The sequence below is a fragment of the Vicia villosa genome, linkage group LG1, assembly GCF_029867415.1.
Source record: "Vicia villosa cultivar HV-30 ecotype Madison, WI linkage group LG1, Vvil1.0, whole genome shotgun sequence".
In the NCBI taxonomy this organism is placed as follows: domain Eukaryota; kingdom Viridiplantae; phylum Streptophyta; class Magnoliopsida; order Fabales; family Fabaceae; genus Vicia; species Vicia villosa.
In genome coordinates this window covers 138,808,927-138,830,505 of record NC_081180.1, presented here as the reverse complement: position 1 = coordinate 138,830,505, position 21,579 = coordinate 138,808,927, and the positions used below count along the sequence as shown (strand labels likewise).

Sequence of the window (21,579 nt, the reverse complement as noted above, 5' to 3'; positions counted from 1 at the left end):
CCGGTTGATCCTGCAAGTTAACCATTTCGTTGGAGATCGGAGGTTGTTTACCAATTTTTACAGTAAACACCAATGTAAAATAGATATTTCAAACTAATAAAGAGTATGCAAAATCTTTTCCAAAATAATTAAGGGAATTACTTTTCCAACTCTAAGCATTGCTTCCACTTTAGTGAAAAACTTAAAATATCATTAGAATCCAGAAATGTATTTCTTAACGCACCCTGAATACACCAAATTCATGCGTAAGCAAACTACACTCTTATTTTATAAAAAAAAGTCCAAAAATATACTTCTGAATTAATCTAGAAGTATGCGTCTATATCCCATCCATCCAATTTCTACTTCAAAAAGCAATCAATGGAACACCAGTATATACATATCCGCTATGACACGTAAACATTACAAAGAGTTTGACTTAATGCCTTCTTTCTCTATAAATATTCGTCCATTACATCCAAACATATTTACTTTCATATTTTTTAACTAGCAGAAGATCCATGCGTCCGCACGGGTAAATCAAATCTTAAGATGAATAATGTATTACAATCATAAAAAAAGAAGTTTAAAAATTCGAATGAAGAATGTTTATTTAAGATTCACAAAACATAATATAGATGAAATGAATTATATATAGTAGATGTAAAAAAAAATCGAAATGCAATAGTCATTCATATTTTAGGTCATTCGATAAGGCTAGGTTGTTGATGATATACAATTGTTATTATAAAATCACTAATAACTGGAAATATTTTAAAATAAATATGTAAAAAATCACCAACATGATAATTCAAATATGTTTAATAACGATAAATATTTATAAATATAATTAATAACTATAAACATTTATAAATTTTTGTTGATTACAAAAAATATTGTGGCGATAGTGACCGTGAAATAATGATAGATTTTAATTATTAAAAATAAAACATAGATTAAAATTAAAAAATACACTAACTAATATCTTTAATAATAATAAATTAATAAAAATAATTAAATTTGTCTTTAAAACAAATATTTTCACTCATATTTATATTTATATAAATGTAAAGTTAGCCATATATAATTAAAAATAATTTTTAAAATAAAATTATATATATATATATATATATATATATATATATATATATATATATATATATATATATATATATATGGTTGGAAGTGAAATGGTTGGACATAAAAATGGTTAGGACTTTTCACATATATAAGTGACATTGAATGGAAAATGAGTGATATTGAGTTTATGTTTAAATTAACACAAAAAATGAGTGTGATAATAAAATTATATATATATATATATATATATATATATATATATATATATATATATATATATATATATATATATATATATATATATATATATATATATATATATATATATATATATATATATATATATGGTTGCAAGTGAAATGGTTGGACATAAAAATGGTTAGGACTTTTCACATATATAAGTGACATTGAATGAAAAATGAGTGATATTGAGTTTATGTTTAAATTAACACAAAAAATGAGTGTGATATAATAGAGAATATTGAGTTGATATTGAAATTATAACTCTTAAATAAAAATATTTGTTAATTAATATATAATAGATATTATAATAATAGTGACTTAATAAAAATTTAATTTTCTCATTGATTATCGAATATTATTTATTTTAGTAAAATAAATTTACAATTATACTAAAATTAATAAGTTTCTCTAGTGACAATAAACAAATAAAATTGATTAAATAAATTAAAAACAAAAACATTTAAACTCGCATTTATATAAGCGCGTTTATATAAATGTAAACTTAAAAATATATAATTAAATATAATCATTACAATAAAATTTAATTAAAATATGACAAAATGGATGATGTGAAAAGTATTTTTATATTGTCAACTAATCGCCATCATGTATCCTATTAAATTACTATTTTATTTTTAAAAAAAAAAATTAATGACATGACAGATCGATAACTTTTTGTTAAATGACAGTATAAAACTATTTTACACTGTCAGTGTATATCCATTAAACCCTTAAAATATTTAAAAAATAATTTAATTTTTTAAATATTAATAAATACGTATTTATTAATCTTTAATTTACCAACAAAAATTTAAATCATTTCATTTTTGAACTTTATCTCCATACGACCATATTTTAAATTAAAAAACCATTTTAAATCATTTCATTTTTTATTTCATGTAAGAAAATTAATACATTTATTAGTTTGCTTCTAATTTTCTCTTAAATAACAAATAACATTGGGTTGGGGTTTGAATGTATCCACTATCCACTACCATTCCAATGTAATGTTGGTAAGGAACAAAACTTAGAAATACAATTAACTTCTAATTTTCTCTTAATAACGTTGGGTTGAGGTTTGAATGTATCCACTATCATTCCAATATAATGTTGGTGAGGAACAAAAATTAGAAAAACAATTAACGTTATTTTTTATTTAAGAAAAATTTGAAGCAAATTAATAAATGTATCAATTTTTTTTACATTAAATAAATAAAAATCACTGTCACATTTAAAAATGTGAAAGTAAATATGTTTGGTTGTAATGGAGTGAGAGGAAGACTTATAGAGAAAGAAGGCAATAAATCAAATAAGAACTCAAGAAAAATATCAACCCAATACAATGAATCGTTACTGTGTATTTTCTACAAGTTGTAGCATAAAGTCACCCAATATATAAAAAAAATAATAAATTCTATAAATACAAAACAAAGTCCTCTCATGTTAATGTGTATAAGGTGTTATATCCTTAGGGAATCACGTATAACCCAATCACCTCAAAGTCAATGGTTCGAAAGCAAAATTAAGACCCTAACAAAATTAAAGAAAGTTAAGAAAATAAAGATAAAAAATAATTTTTGATTTTATTAATTGATTCAAAATAATACATTACACTCAAATATATAAAACTCTTAATACACCATAACCATTCATGTTGTACAATCTTAAAACTTAGGAAACTTCTAGAATATGATAATATTTAAAAACACAGATTAAAATAACTACTTAACAATATTAAATAAACTATCAGAAATGTTATTTTTACACCAAACCATACACTTACACCGTATGTATGGACACACCTTTTATGTACGGACGATTACTATTCATGTACGGACGAAGCTGTTCACGTTACTATTCATGAACAGTATTTCATCAAATTTGGTTAATACAATGTAGAAACTTAGTTAATGCAGTAATGAAGTTGGTTAATGCAACATCCAAGTATTAAAAATAATTTTTAGCAGTCATCAAACTTGGTTAATGCAGTTTAAAAACTTGGTTAATGCAGTAATGAAGTTGGTTAATGCACATCCAAGTATTAAAAATAAATGCCCGTACATGAATAGTATTCGTCCGTACATGAACAATGTCGTCCGTACATGAACAGTGTCGTCCGTACATACGGTGTAGGTGTATGATTTGGTGTAAGAATAACATTTTTGATAAACTATCTATTATTGTCACGGGGTCCACTTGAACTTTGTCCTTAAGGTTCTAGAATATGATCATATTCAAAAACACATATTAAAATAACTACATAATAACACTAAATAAACTATCTATCACTAATAACAAATTATTGGTGTCTTACACAATTCATGATTAGGTTCTAGGAAAAGAGGATGTATGTTAAACCAAAATATGCAACAATTGTTCCAATTCGAGACCTTTTTTTTGAAATTAAGTTTAATTTTTATTTTGGTCCCTTAACTTAATTTAATGTTTCACTTTAGTTCTTTAATTAAAAAAAATGTTACATTATAGTCCCTTCAAACTATTCCATTAACCTAATTAGTCCCTTCAATTAAATTTTTTAAGAAAAACGTTAATCAAAACATACGTGGCAGTTCAGTTCTGATGGGTTTTTAATGACTGATACGGGATGTGACAAAAATAACTTATCTTTCATTTATACGTTGACAACGTGATGAAATAGTAGCGCCTAAAAGGTCTTGTAACGAGGGCATATCTAGGATCAAATATTTAATAGCATCTTTGGCATCAATGCAAGCTTTAATTTCGATTTTGCTATCAGATACAATCATTGCAACATGATGACCAATCAGAAACAATGTATGACCACGAAGAAAATGATTTTTGGAAAGGCTATTGTCTATGAATGGTTTTGTGGCCCAGGAAAGTTTTATCGGACCCCATGGTGGGCACCAAATATTCTTGCAAAGAACACCATTGTACCTATGTGAGACTAGTTAAGGCTTATTTTTAGCCTCGTTGGCAAGGGCAGGTGAGGATCTTTTATGGAGATTATGGTGTATGAATGATTTGTCCATTCCTTCTTGCGAGGTTCTCTTTTATAGTGCTAGCTCTTTGGACATAGGAATCAATCCTCGTCAATTGGAATAATGAGCATTGAACCATATTTATGAGGGATGTCCAAATGTTGGAAACGTCTCATAATCATGGTCAATACGCTAATTATCATACATTAAAGAGCCTTAAATAGCGTGTTGTCGGAGTTGATATTCGACATTACCCCGGCCTATGGCATCTTTCTTGAAATGGCTTGTTCGTGATATCATTTTTTTATTTCTTATTTGTGACATACATATCTCAGAATTCTAAATCCTGACATCTCCAAGATGTACACAACTCCCCAAGTGTAAGCCTTATAAGAAAGCAACAGTTAAGCTTTAATTTGTTCCCAACTTCCCATACCAAAATCTCAGCCATGAGATTTTCGAGATGTACAAAGCCCCCCCCCCCCAAGTGTGAGGCTTGTAAGAGCAAAGTGATTAAGCCCTATAGCTTCCAATTTCCCATACGTGAATCTCGCTCATAAGATTCTTGGGATGTACATATCCCCCCAAGCGTGAAACCTGTAAAGGCGGGGCGCTTAAGCCCTATACGCTCCCGACTTCCCATACTTGAATCACGACCATGAGATTTATGGCACGTACATTTATATATAGATTTTCCTCCCTCATTGGTTCCTAAAGATTGGTATAATCTATTAAAAATTTGGATTCTTGTTTCACTCACTTCCTTCTTTTTCTTATTCTTAGCTTTTTTATACTTTTCCCAAGTTTCTACATTTTAACACCTAGATCATTCCTTAAAACAATTATTTTTTATTCTAATCTTACTCTTAACACTTTCATTCCACCACCATGATTCTTTAGCCCTAGGTCCACAACCTTTATGTTCTCCTAACTTCTCTTTATCTACTTTTTTGATCTCTTTGGCCATCTTATTCTACATATCATTTTCACTTCCTTGTGGTTGTCCAAACTCCAAAACCTCCCTCTAAGATCTTGTGTTGGAAACTTCCTTATTTTTCACTTCTTCTTTGTTCTCCTCTTGATTCTTACATCCACAGCCAATACTCTATGTTGGGTATTCAAGCTTTCTCCCTAAATAAGTTTATAGTCCAAGAAAATCTTTCTATCTCAATTCCAAATAAGAAAGAAATATATCGAGAACGTGTCATCTCACTCTTATATTTGATAAGATGCTCATCTCTTTTCCTAAATAAGGTACTAGCTATAGTAAGATCAAAAGCCTACGAAAACTCTAAGATATATTTACCCTTTGCATTTTCCTCCCCAATACCATATCCCTCATGCACGCTCTTAAAAGCTCTTGCTACACTTCCTAAATGTTCATTTAGATCGCCTCCTAGAAAAAGCTTATCTTCTTGCGATATATCTTGAAATAAGACTTCTAAATCCTCCCAAAACTTTACCTTAAAGTCTTATGCTAACTCAATCAGAGGTGCACAAACACTAATAACTTTAAAGGTGTCTTATTCCACTACAAATTTCAAGGATATGATTTGATCTCCTACTTTTTTCACATCCACAATATTATTTTTCACTCATTTTCCACAATAATTCCAGCCTCATTGCTCGATCTAATTTTTCTGGTATACAAACTGTAGATTATAAGTTGTCTAATTCTTTCTCCTTTTCACCTGTCCACATAGTTTCTTATAGGCACACGAAATTCATCTTCTTCCTAACCATAGTGTCCACTATTTTCCATATATTTTTTAGTAAGTGTGCCTATATTCCATGAAACAAAACGCATCCTACTTTCATGAGCTAACTTTTTTGCTCACACTCGGTCATGAAAACTCTGGGAACCCTAGCTTATTTTTCATTGCATCCATGCAGCGATGCACCAACCCTTACTCTTTAGACATTGTATCGAGCCAAACAGTGCATTGCTTACAGACAACAACCTAGTATTCACATTATTTCGTAGTTGATCCATATCATAAAGATTCGACATAGTTTTACGTTAGTTGTCAATTGTCCAACACAATCCTCTATTTCTATTTGGGTTTGAAACCGACTATGCATAACAAAGCGTACATAGGCAAGATTTGAATCAAACAACATATATTTTTATATTTAAATTTTATGAACTTTTGTCTCAAAACTGACTCAAATTGCAAGGCGAATCAACAAAATTAATGATTAGAAAATACCAAAAACACCTCGAGCGATAGTGCAACAATATGGGACTAGAAAAAAATGAATTTAGAGAACCTAGTTTTTCTCTTATCATCATTTCTCGTTGGGAATTTCTCATTACACCCATATAGGGTGAAAAACACCTTTGAAAACCCCACAATACCCTTCAGATATGCATATCCGAAGGCACCCTTGTCACATTTTATGCACATGCGAAATGTGCTTTGAGTATTTCATTTTTGAAAAAAAAACTACAAAATTACATTGTTATAATCATAGTAACTAAATTTAATACCTTTTTATCCGATAAAATGTAATGGAAATGAAAAATACATAGACTAAAATAAAATATCAAAATATAGTAATCGTTATTCTGATAAGTGTAAAATATATAAATATTACAACACCAAAAAAAAGTCATAAAATAAAGGCTACTACTACTACTACTGAGTATGCGTAATCCTAACCCCCTACGACCTCCTCTCCCTCCTATACGCCGCCGCACTGGATGTCTCAATGACCATCCTCTGCACTATGGCAACCGCCTCTGCACCTCCCTCCTGAATGATCCCTCTGTTCAATGCCTCATGTCCAATCAACTGTATCCGTTGGCATATCGACAGGAGATCGGTGGAATGGTCATCCTCGGTCGGCTGATTATCCAAGAGCTCCTCATGCGCTGGCCTAGGTGGACGCCCTGGAGCATCAGGTGTCATGATAGGATGTGACACTTGATAAAACCATATCATGTATCTATCTACATAGTGTCAGCTCTGGATGGCCCGCATACTCCGATACTCCTCTGGCACAAATGATGCTCCCAATCCCGAAGGATAGCAGTGAGATCTCAGCAGATAATGGTGTCAGGAGCAGCCGCAAATGGAGACCTAGGTATCATATGCACGCACCCAAACTGTATGATGCACCGCTCTGGCAGATAGTTGACCATGGTGTTGGTCTCACATGTCAACCATGCGGAATATAACGAGATGCGGTCGAAGGGAACAACCTCTAGGTAATCACGGAAGGGTGTCCAATTGATGTCATCGTGAGCAGTACGATCGAGGTATACCCGATATGGCCCCACTTTCTGATTCCCCCTTTGGAGGATGTATCGTGCAGCCCTAGGCATGGCGTCAATGTACAGCGGATCAAGATCGTAGCCATGAATACGATGGAAGTAAGAGATGATCCAACTCGGAAAAACAAATATGAAAATAATTTACTACAACTTAACAATTAACAGATTAAATGTTATATAATTAAAAAAATGTAGTGCGACGAGTATGCAAGAGCCAGTCAACTGTCTGGTCCTCCAGTTGCATCCTTCATTCAGCTTCTCGTATAGGTATACCAGAATGGCGCCCCCCTAGTTCCACTCGTGAACTGTACTCAAATCCATAAAGTACAGGAGGTATGTCACGTCCGCGTAGGTTGCACTTTTATCCACAAAGAGGGACGTGTTAACCAAAAATATGAACCAGCACCGTAAAGCACAAGCTCAGTGGTACTCAATAAAAACGACATCCCCCTCATCCTCGCCTCAGCTTCCGCCACCAAGTAGTTCTCATAAAGCTCTTTTAGGCTGGAGAATCGGACATGCGCCTCATTCGTTATTTTGCACTCATGATTGGCCATATATGGGTCCATACCTAGATAATCCACCATCCACTCGACGGCCTCAACCCTCTGTATCTGGGAATTATCCAATAACCTCCCCTGATAGGCAGGTGGAGCAGACAGGCAACATCATAGAGGGTGATCGTCAACTCCCCAATAGGAAAGTGAAAAGATGACGTCTCCTTGTGCCACCTCTCGGCAAATGCCCACTGCATGTGTGGCTTATGGTAACATATCCGCTACAGCATAATCCACCAAGTTTGGATCCAGCAATAACATCTTTAAACCACTGAGCCTGCGGTTTAAAGAGATCAAATATTTTCCACGAATGGTTCACGAATTTTATGGGCATTCGTTCTTGTCACAAAAAAAAAAAACAATGTTAGTTGTTATTGGAACCTTAATAAACCGTTTAAATTCATTTCAAATATTTGTAAGTAAAGTGTTTAACTTAAAAAGTGCAATAAAAAAACAACCTCGTTATCCCAAATATGTCGAGCGGCATGGTCGTGATAGTATATCAAGACGGGCGTGTCTGAAGGCCCTCCTATGCATCATGAACATCGTCCTGAGCATCCTCGTTGTGCTCAGGGTGAACCTCCTCCTCAGGTACCTCACCGTGCTCAGGTACCTCCTCCTCCTGAGTAACCTCACGAGAGGAAGACGCCCCAGACATATGACTCCTCGGTGCAGATGACGATCTTGTAGGCGCCTCTTCCACGTGGATTCTGTAAATACAAGGTCACATTCACAAAGAAGTTTTTGATCCATGGCAAACTCCACAAGCAAACAAACAACAAGGCTTAAGCAAAAGAATTCAAGGAAATGCTAGGTTGGCTATTCAAGACAAATCAGGTCGACCTGCAATATATCTAGGTCGACTCAAAACTAAGAAAACAAGAAAGATTCAGAAATACCACAAGTAGGTCGACCTACCCACACTCCCAGGTCGACCTAAACTGAAGAGTTTTTCTCATATCACTGTTAGGTCGACCCCCTCACATCCACAGGTCGACCTAATCTGAAGAAATCTTCAAAAAGCTGAATTAACTGATTCTAGGTCGACCTAACCTACAAATGGGTCGACCCAACTGGCAACAAATTCATTTTGACTCATTTTTACCTCTGTTAGGTCGACCTAAGCACCAAGGTAGGTCGACCTATCTGCTAAAAACTTCCCAAATCATGTGTTCACTCTGCTCCATCATACCAGCAAACATATATATTGTCCAAGGTTCAATTATTGCACGCAACACCAACGACTGAAAGATACACAAAGTCTTCTCATCTTCGTTCTTCATCATCTCCAACACAATTACACATAATCATTCTTGCGTTGAGGGTTAGTGATCGAGTTCGATAACGTCCATGGAACGGAATTGAAGATTCCTAGTGGGTGAAGATTTGTGGGGTTTTTGGTGAATAAAATCCGAGGGTTTTGTCCTCCAAGATAGGTGTTTCTTGGGGGTTTTTATCAAGAGGTTTCATCGAGGATCCATCTGAGTGTGAAGATTGAAGAACAAGGGTTCAAGGCAATTCAAGACACTGCAGAAAAGGGATCAAGTGAAGCTCTTGGATCACCTTGATCTGGCTCAAGATTAAGGGGGAAGAAGATTCAAAGGATCGATAAATTCGGTTTATTGTTTATCGCTTTGCTTTCTTCTTTGTATAAACTGCTTTCAACATTAATGAAAGATTTCCCAATTTCAATTTGGAATTGGGGGCAGACGTAGTCGTAGCGAGGACGATCGACGAACTGCATGAACAAATATCGTGTTCTTGTCGCTTTTATCTTTTCATTTACGTTCTGTTCATATTTGGCCATAATTGCAAAATTGATTAACGATTCAAGTGTTAAAATTGTGAATTAAGGTTCTGCATAAACATCAAAATTCACCACATCTTGAATCATCATCAATTTGAACATTATCACCAAGTGTTTGTCTTTTTGCTTATTCCATTATTACTGCATTGCAAACCAAAGTTTGTCAATTTAGAAGTTAATTAATTTTCAGCTGTGAAACGTATTGATTCAATAACATATCACTTCATCGTTAATCTCAATTATCTCGTGGTTTTGTCACATATACGACCCTTGCAATAACGGTCCGGAATAGACGCAAGTCGATTCAGAACCGCTTTCGCTTTAGTTCGAAATAATTCCGAAAAACTCTGTGAGATCTATTCACCCCCCCCCCCCTCTAGATCCTCAGGCCAGCGTCTAACAAGTGGCATCAAGAGCTCTGGTTTATTCCGTGCTACGTGAAACACTTATTGGAAAGATGGCTTCCGGACCTAAAGGGGCTCACAATAGAGCTCCAGTTTTCAACGGTGAAAACTATGGCTATTGGAAGGATTGTATGTGTGTCCACATCAATGCAATTGATAGGAACATCTGGACAGCTATTGTCAATGGTCCCTTTCAGATCACCATGACAAATGCAGCTGGTGCAGTTGTTCCAAAACCAGAAAATACTTGGGATGCTGAAGATGAAAAGAGATATGCATACGATTGGAAAGCGAGAAACATTCTAATCTCAGCTCTAGGAGTTGATGAATACTATCGCGTTTCCCATTGTAGATCCGCTAAAGCTATGTGGGACACATTGCAAGTTGCCCACGAGGGAACGGATGATGTCAAACTAGCTAGGATCAATACGTTAACTCAAGAGTTCGAACTGTTCCACATGGAAGATGGTGAATCCATCGAAAACATGCAGAAGAGATTCGTTCACCTGAAAAATCGGTTAAATTCTCTTGATAGACCTGTTTCCAATGCAGTTGCTACTAACAAAATCTTAAGATGCTTGAACAGGGAATGGCAACCCAAGGTTACAGCAATAAAGGAAGCAAATGATCTAAACACCTTAGACATTACCAATCTCTTTGGTAAACTAGAGGAACATGAACAACACCTTAAATGCCTTGACATGCATGAGAAAAGGGCAAAGAAAGAAAAGAACATGGAGAAAGAGGTAGAGAAGAAGTCAATAGCTCTAAAGGCTTCAAGCTCCAAGACCTCAAGACAAGAGCTAGAGGATAGTGATACAAGTGATGACGAAGACTCCGATGATGAGGAAATGGGACTGTTTGTGCGAAGATACAACAAATATCTAAAGAAAAATGGAGCAAAGCATTCTGACAAAGGCTTGATCAACTATAGAAAGCAATCAAACAAGTTCAAACAAGATGACAACAAGAAAGGAAAAATCAAAGTCCCTTGCTTTAATTGTGGGAAAGCCGGTCACTACAAACCGGATTGTCCATATCTTAAGAAGGAAAAACAGAAGAACCAAAGCAAAGGTCATAACAAATCTAAAAGAGCCTACATAGCATGGGAAAGTGATTCATCTAGTGAAAGCTCATCAAGCGATGAAGAAGAATCAGCAAACTTATGCCTTGGCTCATCAACACAAGAAAAAGAAAGTTGTAAGTCATCTTAAACCTGAACTCATAGATAAGGTATCTCATTCTCAACTAAAACTTGCTTTTGAAGAATTACATAGAGATGCAATTGAAGCTTTCAAACTTTTGGCCTCAAATAAGAAAATCTTTTCATATCTTGAATCAAAAGTTGAGAAAACCGAAAAGGATATGGAAGCTTTAAAACAATCTATGCTAGACATTCAAAAGGATAAAGTTGAAATAGATCCTACATCATGGTTTGGTTGTGAGACATGTCACATTTGGCAAAAAGAAGTAAGAGATCTAAAAGCCAAGTTAGACAAGGCTCTACAACCAAAAGTGACCTTTGCGGTTGATCCAAATAAGTTCAAAAGATCGTATACTCCTTTATATAGTAAATACACTTTTGTACCAAAAGTATCAACTAGCAAAACAGCATATTCTCATCATATTACCTGTCATTATTGTTGCAAAAAGGGTCATACCATTGAAAAATGCAAATTTAGGAGGATTTTAGTTCCTAAAGGAGTATTTCAATGGTTGCCTAAGTGCAACAACTTCTGTACTCACCACCTAGGACCCAATGAAGATTGGGGACCTTTCATTCTAAATTAATTTTGCAGGAAAAGTGTCTTGACATTGCCGAAAGGTGGTGGTTCCTTGATAGCTGATGCTCAAGACACATAAAGGGAGACATATCACTTTTGGTATGTCATCTATGAAGAACTATTCTTGGCAAAGGAAATATAGGTGACCTGGCCACCACTAATGTATAAGATACATCACAAATACATGTTAACCCGAAAAACACAAAGGACGCATTACTTGATGTGCAATTGGCAAATTGTATTGCAAGGAAATTTAAACCTATTCTAAGCAGAATAATGTTTGGGACCCTGTCCCGCATCCGGGAGAACATCAAGTAATCGATACTAGATGAGTTTTTCGCAAAATCAAGCAATCAAGTCATGAAACATTCTATCAAGACAATTCATCATCAAATCTAGGAGTATGGCACACTGACAAGAGGATTCCACACAATGATGACAAAACACCTACACATTGAGAAAGCGGTAACATGTTTATTGTTCACTTCCAAAAAATTTATTGATACTATAATATGCTATCAATTAACATGCTTATAGTGACTTCATGTATGTTTATCCATATATCTCAATTACATATATGTGTCTATCATCTCCATTCATAACATATCATGTTTTGGGCATACAAGCAAGTAACTAAGCATAAATGCATCATATAGTAACATCCCTAAGGCATTTCAAACATTTGAAGCAACTTAGGTCGACCTACCTTGCATCTGAGTCGACCTACAGAAGAAAACTTTTAGCAGAAACCAAAAATGCTCAGTTACGTCGACCTACCCATATTTTAGGTCGACCTAAATTGATCCTTTTTCTCACTGCTTCTGTCAGGTCGACCCAACCTTCATTTAGGTCGACCCACTGCTGTAAAAATTCCCAAAATTGGGTCTGTTGGTCGACCCGACCCATCCCCATACATAACCAATCTTTCCTCTTTCCATTCCCACTCATTCTCACATCATTATGTACGGCCAACCCTAATTCCTCAAACTCAAAGGTTGTCAAAAATCATCCCTCTCACACAAATCATCAGCAAGAATGCCTCCAAAATCAAGAAAGGGAAAGGAAATAGCATCTGGATCATCCTCTCAACCGGTAAGTGTTGTAGCCCTTGTTCATCCTGATTGCAAAGAAAATTTTGAAAAATGGCAAATGAAGAGGAAGGTAGTCAAGCAATATATCTTTAATCAACATGTTGCTAAGCACATGCACATTCCTGATGTTGTCAGTCTTGTTCAGCATCAAAATGTTCACCCCCTTTTGGAATGTGCCACACCGTATTGTGAAAACACTGTTAGGGCTTTCTATGCAGGGTTCACAAGAGAGGAAGGTTGTAATTTTAGGTTTAAGATGGGGTCGAGATCCCATATTGTTGACAAACGAGCCTGGATAAGTATCTTTGGTCTTACACTTTTGGGAGATGAAGTTCGTATAGAAGACGGTGACTTTCCGGCCAACTATGATCATGTCGCCTACATGAAATCTATTCTCAAAGACCCTGCCGTCTTTGACAAGCAAAATGAATCCATCACAGCCGGTCATCTAAAAAGAGATCCTAGGCTCCTCAACTGGATTATCTCAAGAGTCATTCGACCACGAGCAGGCGGATTCTCAAGAATTGAACGAAATGAGGTTGTGTTAATGTACCTGATTCAAAACAGGACACGTGTGCACTGGCCACACTTTCTAACTGCCAAGTTTGAAGAGGTAAAGCAGAAGACTACTGCTCTATGCTATGGCTCAATCATTCAAACAATCGTGAACCATTTCGGCATGAAACTCGATGGATTGTCCTACATTCACATGAAACAGAATCAAGACTTCTCCCAAACAACCTTAACCCTCATGGGATACCATTGGGATCCAAATAAGAAAACCTACTATCTCATTCAAAAGGGAACCGGAAAAATCATCTACAACTATGATGATCCTACGGAATTTGGTCACATTGCAGGGAATGAAGAAGAAGGAAATGATCAAGAAATAGCAAATGATGAGGATCACACCATGGAAGATGTAGCTCATGACACGGACTCAAATTGACAATATGTACCTCCTCAAGAGGAAGAAATTCCTTGGGGATACACGGCTTCACCTCCGCCGGATCAGTCCAACATCATCTCCATGCTTGAAAATATGCAACTCCTACAGCAACAACACTTCGACACACAGCAGCTTCAGTTCCAGAACATGCAACAACTTCAACAAGATCGATATGACGAACAACAACGTCAATATCAATCACTATATAGCCTGGTTCAAGGCCACAAAAATGACTTTGAGACGTTTGCATCAAACTCTACTCTAAGACAGAATCAGCTTGAGGAGACTGCACTGAATCGTCATGCAAATATAAGTCAAAGCTTCAATACTCTAAACCACTCCGTGCTTGATCTGTTGGAACAAGTTGAAGAAGATCGTCCTCAAACATTTCAAAGAGGAAGAGGAAGACGGGGAAGGCGTTAGGATGCATATCTTTTCATTCCATCATATCATCACATCTCATTCCATCATTGTCATGAATATTTGCTAAAGATTTCTAAGTACTTAGTTTAGTTTTCTTTTAAATTTGTCTGAATATTATGTGTGCTTGGTTGTAACATTAAAAGTTTTTTTTTGGATATTATGTCACCTCTACTTGCTTCTGTTAACGATTATGTGTGCTACGTTCCTGCCTTATCTATTTTATACTGTCTCTTGCCTCTATTACTCGTGCATTTTTTGATGTTGTCAAAGGGGGAGATAGATGCTGAGAGTATGGGGGAGCTCAGTTATGGATGTTGAGAGTATGGGGGAGCAATCACTACCTGTTCTGCTAGAGATGTCACTGATTGTTTGCCATCATGAAGAGATGTCACTGATTGTTTGCCATCATGAGATGTCATTGAGTGTTTGCCATCATCTTGAGTGTTTGCCATCATCAAAAAGGGGAGAATGTAAATACAAGGTCACATTCACAAAGAAGTTTTTGATCCATGGCAAACTCCACAAGCAAACAAACAACAAGGCTTAAGCAAAAGAACTCAAGGAAATGCTAGGTTGGCTATTCAAGACAAATTAGGTCGACCTGCAATATATCTAGGTCGACTCAAAACTAAGAAAACAAGAAAGATTCAGAAATACCACAAGTAGGTCGACCTACCCACACTCCCAGGTCGACCTAAACTGAAGAGTTTTTCTCATATCACTGTTAGGTCGACCCCCTCACATCCACAGGTCGACCTAATCTGAAGAAATCTTCAAAAAGCTGAATTAACTGATTCTAGGTCGACCTAACCTACAAATGGGTCGACCCAACTGGCAACAAATTCATTTTGACTCATTTTTACCTCTGTTAGGTCGACCTAAGCACCAAGGTAGGTCGACCTATCTGCTAAAAACTTCCCAAATCATGTGTTCACTCTGCTCCATCATACCAGCAAACATATATATTGTCCAAGGTTCAATTATTGCACGCAACACCAACGACTGAAAGATACACAAAGTCTTCTCATCTTCGTTCTTCATCATCTCCAACACAATTACACATAATCATTCTTGCGTTGAGGGTTAGTGATCGAGTTCGATAACGTCCATGGAACGGAATTGAAGATTCCTAGTGGGTGAAGATTTGTGGGGTTTTTGGTGAATAAAATCCGAGGGTTTTGTCCTCCAAGATAGGTGTTTCTTGGGGGTTTTTATCAAGAGGTTTCATCGAGGATCCATCTGAGTGTGAAGATTGAAGAACAAGGGTTCAAGGCAATTCAAGACACTGCAGAAAAGGGATCAAGTGAAGCTCTTGGATCACCTTGATCTGGCTCAAGATTAAGGGGGAAGAAGATTCAAAGGATCGACAAATTCGGTTTATTGTTTATCGCTTTGCTTTCTTCTTTGTATAAACTGCTTTCAACATTAATGGAAGATTTCCCAATTTCAATTTGGAATTGGGGGCAGACGTAGTCGTAGCGAGGACGATCGACGAACTGCCTGAACAAATATCGTGTTCTTGTCGCTTTTATCTTTTCATTTACGTTCTGTTCATATTTGGCCATAATTGCAAAATTGATTAACGATTCAAGTGTTAAAATTGTGAATTAAGGTTCTGCATAAACATCACAATTCACCACATCTTGAATCATCATCAATTTGAACATTATCACCAAGTGTTTGTCTTTTTGCTTATTCCATTATTACTGCATTGCAAACCAAAGTTTGTCAATTTAGAAGTTAATTGATTTTCAGCTGTGAAACGTATTGATTCGATAACATATCACTTCATCGTTAATCTCAATTATCTTGTGGTTTTGTCACATATACGACCCTTGCAATAACGGTCCGGAATAGACGCAAGTCGATTCAGAACCGCTTTCGCTTTAGTTCGAAATAATTCCGAAAAACTCTGTGAGATCTATTCACCCCCCCCCCTCTAGATCCTCAGGCCAACGTCTAACAGATTCGACCCCGTCCTCGAGTCTGTCCTTGTTGTGCGGCTCTCTCGCGTCGAGCCGAGGCTGTCTGGGTTGGCCTCACCCGTTTTAGTCAATCGATCGGTGCCTAGTTGTCAGTCATTTTCCTGAAAAAATGCCACGGGTTAATAACAGTTAAAGTTGGAGTATGAAACAAATTTGAAAATTAAAAAAAAATAGCACATTTCGCAAGTGCATATCCGAAACTGATAAGAGGGGATTTTGAATATGCACTTCTGAAATAACATGCAAACAACCATTTTCGAAAAACTTCCATTTCTTGCCATAACTCATCCAAAATCCAATTTTTTACATCTAAACACCAACATTGATCTACAATAAGATCAACCTACCCATTGTCCTAAAATCTAACAACCCTAAATTCTAACTTTGAGCTAAAGGTAAGGGTATTGAAAACTTACAAAGTGGTTGAGCTTTTAGTAGAAATTGGAATGCTTGAATGAAGGTTGTGGAGTGTGGATCTTCAATAGAACTTTTGGTAAAAATGGATTTTTGTTGTTATAGGGAATATTTGGTGTTTGAAGAGAATGCAAAGAGTGGGGTGTGTCTGTTTGGGTTTTCTGTAATAGCACAACTTATTTCGGATATGCATCTCCGAAGACACCTTTTTTTTTTAAACGTGACTTCGCATATGCATATCTAAAATCGCCTTTTTCTGTGTAAAATATTCGGATATGCATATGTGAAATCACCCTTTCTTATTAAAAAAACGTCTTCGGAGACGCATATCCGAAATATAGGGGTATTTTGAGATTTTCACCGAGGATCTGTGAAGAAGCATATGGGTGGAATGAGAGTTTCCCTTTTGTCGTTTCTTATGTGTTAAAATGCATTTTCCTTTCAGTATGTAGTTAGGTTTTTATATCTGGTTAGGGATGATGATTTGTTGGATTATTGCTCATTAGTGAACAGCATCATTTTCCAATAACTTCAAACAGTGAGTGTGTGACCCTCAAGTTCATTCAGACAAACAATGCTTAAATAGCTCCTATGAGCAATAGGATTTTCATTTTTACAAAATAAGTTGAGATAAATTACAAATAAATATTTTCACATGCCAAACACTGCACACAGAAACAAGTGCTTATAAGTTAAAGGAAATAAAGTCAACAACACCCTTCAGAAAGTTGCAAGAAACAATACTCCATTCCCCAGAAACACTTAAATTAGAAATGAAAAACTAATCTCATTGAAAACTTGACTGACTGCTGATCTCCATATCCGCCTGTCCACTCACTTTGATCGGATTAATTTCTTCTATCAGTTCGGTATGCTCGATCTTGTTTTCGAGACCATCCACACCACTGTCATTGTTCACATTACTCAAGTTACCGTTGTTAGCATTCGGCGTGCGATGCTTTCTCTGAGCAACAGCGCCTTTCTCCTTGACCCCTTCAAATGAATTATTTGCACCACTGTTGCTCTTTCGCCTGCCCAGCTTTGGAGATTTTGCACGTGTCGGTGGTAGCTGGCCCATACATGTTAACTTTTGTCATTAGTCATGAACACAATATCGAAGAATATGCCTATACATACATATAATAATTTGATGATTATGTGTTGTTTTTATGTGATTCTTGATTAAATTTGTTGAGAGATTAACATAAACTACAACATTGTTTGCTGCAAAAATTTAATCTCGTGCATGATACTGTTATAAGGGCCTATTTGGATTGACCTATTTGAGTGAGTTTATTGACATAAGCACTTGTGAGACTGTTTGAGAAAATTTATAAAAACAATTTATGAGCAATGACATGTTTATAAGTTATTTTCAGCTTATTTCCATAAGTTCTCCATGATAACTTATAAAAAATGGCTTATAGCTTATATATAAAAATAGTTTGGCTTCATTTTATCCTTTGGCATAAAAATAGCTTTTGCATAACCACTTAAATGATAAACGCTTAGTTAAGTTGTTATCTAAACAGATTATAAGTATAAGTACAAGAACATTTCATACCTTCTTCAGTTCAACCTTAGGTGGAGGTCCCTCATGGTAAAAACTTGGCATAGGGCTTGCTTTAAACTTTAAACTCCTCCTCAACTGTTTGATGGCTTCCTCTTTCTCTTCCTTAAATGTTGAAGAAATTAGAGTGAGAAAGCTAATATAAGTTTATATTTATAAGCAGAAAAGAAGTAACGAAATCGCAATGTAATTCATGGTTTTGGAGATGATGAAGTAAGTCTTCTGTACCTTGCTCCTTGCTTCACTTTGATTCTTCTCAGCTTCCATTGCTTGTTGCTTTTCCTCTAATTTTGAATAAAACTGGCACACACAAAAAGGGACCATGCAGAACCAATCAATTTGGGGTAGAAAAACCTATCCAAACAAAGCTAACTAGAAAGAATGCATATCCAGAAACACTAAAAACAATATTTTTGACATTTTTTAAAATTTCAGAAATATTCAATCTATTTTTAAAATGCATTTTGAAAAACTTTCATGTTTGTTTTATCGACAAGTTTTACCTCCTTCCTTCTTTGTGCACGCTCAGTCGACCGAAAGCTTGGAGCAGAAGCAACAGTTGCCCTGGACTTGTATGATTGCACAGAAGCAGCAGTTCTTTACATGGTCAAGGAGCAATATCAATTTCAGAAAGTAAAAGAATCATTGCAAGAATAAGAAAAACATGAGATAAGATTTTAACACCCTTCAACAAAAAGTTTTAAAAGGATACATAGATGTAACTGAACAAGAATCGTCCTCATCAGAATGCTTCTTGTTATCAGGTTTCAACGGTTTTCTTGCGACTGAAGGAGGCTTCAACTGCAAGGAATAAACAGTCAAAATAAATGCTTCAATACTAACTCTGAACACATAGTAATAAATTAACCATAAATAATTCATCAATCATGAAGCAGGAAGCAGATTCAACATAAGCATATACCTGATTCTGTTTGAGCATATTGGAAGTTAGCACTTTCTTTTTATTTACAGATTTTACTCCGTTGCCGCCCTTGTTATCTTCTTCAAAAGTAGGACGCGTTACAATTGTAGCACGCCTCTCAGTTGCTAGGGAAAATGGTTGCGGTACGGTAGGTTTGATTTGAACACTTCCATTAGACTTACTGCGAATACCCCCAACAGAAGGTCTTGCTCCATGCTTCGCAGTATCTCGTGCCTTCTCACTACCCCTTGTTTTATGCAGTTTCGAGTTTTTCCCATTGAAAACACCCTCAAAATCCGAGGCTAACTTCTCATCGCTTTTTCTAACATTAGCTACATCAGAGGCCTTAACAGAAACCTCAGTTGTACATTCCTTCACCTCATATTCCTTTGTGCTCTCCCCTGAACTATGATGTTCCGTAGTCTCATTGATATGCTCATAAGACACTGTAATATTGTGATCATTATTATCAGGTCCGGTTTCATGAACTGTATCATGCGAAATTCCTTCAGAATAGACAACGACATGATCCGGCTCCTTGATGACACAAATATCTGAATCTTCTATCCCCATTGCACTCTATAACAAAGAAAGTGTCAGAAGTCAGAACAAAAGAAATTGAATTGTTATCACTTGGAACATATCCATACTAAATTACTAACATGTATTTAAATACTCTTGCACCAAACATGCCACAAATTTAACTATTTTAATAAACCCTGGAAGGTATGAGAATATTCTCTACAAATCATAATAGTTGCTTTCAACAAAAAAAAGTTGAACAATGGGACCAAAGATAATTTTAAAAAACTAAGTAACAAATAGGACAAATTCCAAAAGCATTGAAGTTGTTAGCATATAAACAAATAATATATAAAAATATAGAACTAATTAACATTATGTACCAAAGTAAAGTAAAACAAAAACACATAAAAGGAAAGTAATCAAAATTGGTTGGCAAGCATCTTGAATCAATGATTAAAATTCTAATAATTCAAAATTAACAACTCAATTATATGATTACCCAACAAGGCATCCTAGGCTATAGACAAACTAAGTGGTTGGTTTAAAGAAACAATACACAAATGAAAGATTATGAATTGTAAAATTCGTAATGTAGAACATTATTATCATTATCCCAAAACTGGATCCAACCAAACATGAATAATACTAGTAGTAACAATTGAACATCGTAAGGAGAGAGAAAGAAACAGGGATTTGAACAGATCTTGAGAAGAAAGTGGATGAAAATGACTTACATTTGGAGTTTTGGATCTGGAGAGAAAATAATGGAAGTGACTGTGTTTGTTTGAGTTATGAGTTTGTAAATTTTGGGAGTTTTTGTTTTGTTTTGATCTTGTGGTTTTATTTATATGTGCTTAGTCGGTCTCACGCCGCTTCTTCACGGTGTTAAGTTCTACCTTTCCAATTTTTTGAATTTGAAATTCTGCCAAATTCTACTGTCCATCACTTTCACTTTCATACCTTCATTATTTTTGTGCAAAATAGGTATCTCACTAAAGCAATAAGTAATAGAAATTAATTTATATAAGTCACATTATTAATAATAGTTGTACAAAAACATCAAAACGTATGAGTCTGAATTTGTAGTCTAAAAATTATGGTACCACTGCACGGTTAGAAAATGTTATTAATAGTCACTTTAGAAAATTACGGTAAGAAACTCATGAATGTGCGATTACGGTCATTGATCATGTTTACAAACACACAGATTATTTGTGTATTCCACTTATTTATCTTTAAAAAATATGAAAGTTCAGTCACTAAACTACTACTCTAGCCTTATTTATAAGCAAAGATTCCTTTTTTAGGTTCATTGAGTAATATAAGTTGATATGACTAAACTGAACGTCATAACCAAGACTCGAATTCTATAATTTACGATTATATTACTTACTTTTATCTCTAAAACAAAAAGAAATTATCATAATCTCTATTTTTTTAAAATATTTGTCCATGGTGGACCATTAATCTTTAAAACTCACCTTAAATATCATCTATATTCTTTGTCACATTCCAAAAAAACATACTACTATTATTTAAATAATTTTTACTTTTTTTATTTTAATTGCATGTTTTGGGTGTTTGCTTTTGTTTCCCTCTACATCTG

General features: G+C 35.2%; 1 protein-coding gene across 1 annotated transcript; it reads right to left on the bottom strand.

Moving 5' to 3' along the window:
* Window positions 1-17,518: 17,518 nt before the first annotated feature.
* On the bottom strand, window positions 17,519-20,876 carry LOC131644331 (protein WVD2-like 3). The gene is made up of 7 exons (XM_058914802.1): window positions 20,708-20,876; window positions 19,449-20,027; window positions 19,239-19,327; window positions 19,030-19,123; window positions 18,755-18,826; window positions 18,521-18,631; window positions 17,519-18,025 (listed from the first exon to the last, which is right to left on the bottom strand). The coding sequence occupies exons 2-7, from the start codon at window positions 20,019-20,021 to the stop codon at window positions 17,744-17,746; spliced, it is 1,221 nt and encodes a 406-aa protein (XP_058770785.1). The 5' UTR covers window positions 20,022-20,027; window positions 20,708-20,876; the 3' UTR covers window positions 17,519-17,743.
* Between the last annotated feature and the right edge of the window lie 703 nt (window positions 20,877-21,579).

What these genes read in the sequence shown, in the direction of transcription:
- LOC131644331 (XM_058914802.1), bottom strand. Translation starts at nt 20,021, where the DNA reads ATGGGGATAGAAGATTCAGATATTTGTGTCATCAAGGAGCCGGATCAT. An exon ending in GTGCACAAAGAAGGAAGGAG is followed by an intron (nt 18,827 to 19,029) that starts GTAAAACTTGTC and finishes TGTGTGTGCCAG; the next exon opens with TTTTATTCAAAATTAGAGGA. An exon ending in CTAAGGTTGAACTGAAGAAG is followed by an intron (nt 18,026 to 18,520) that starts GTATGAAATGTT and finishes TGTATGGGCCAG; the next exon opens with CTACCACCGACACGTGCAAA.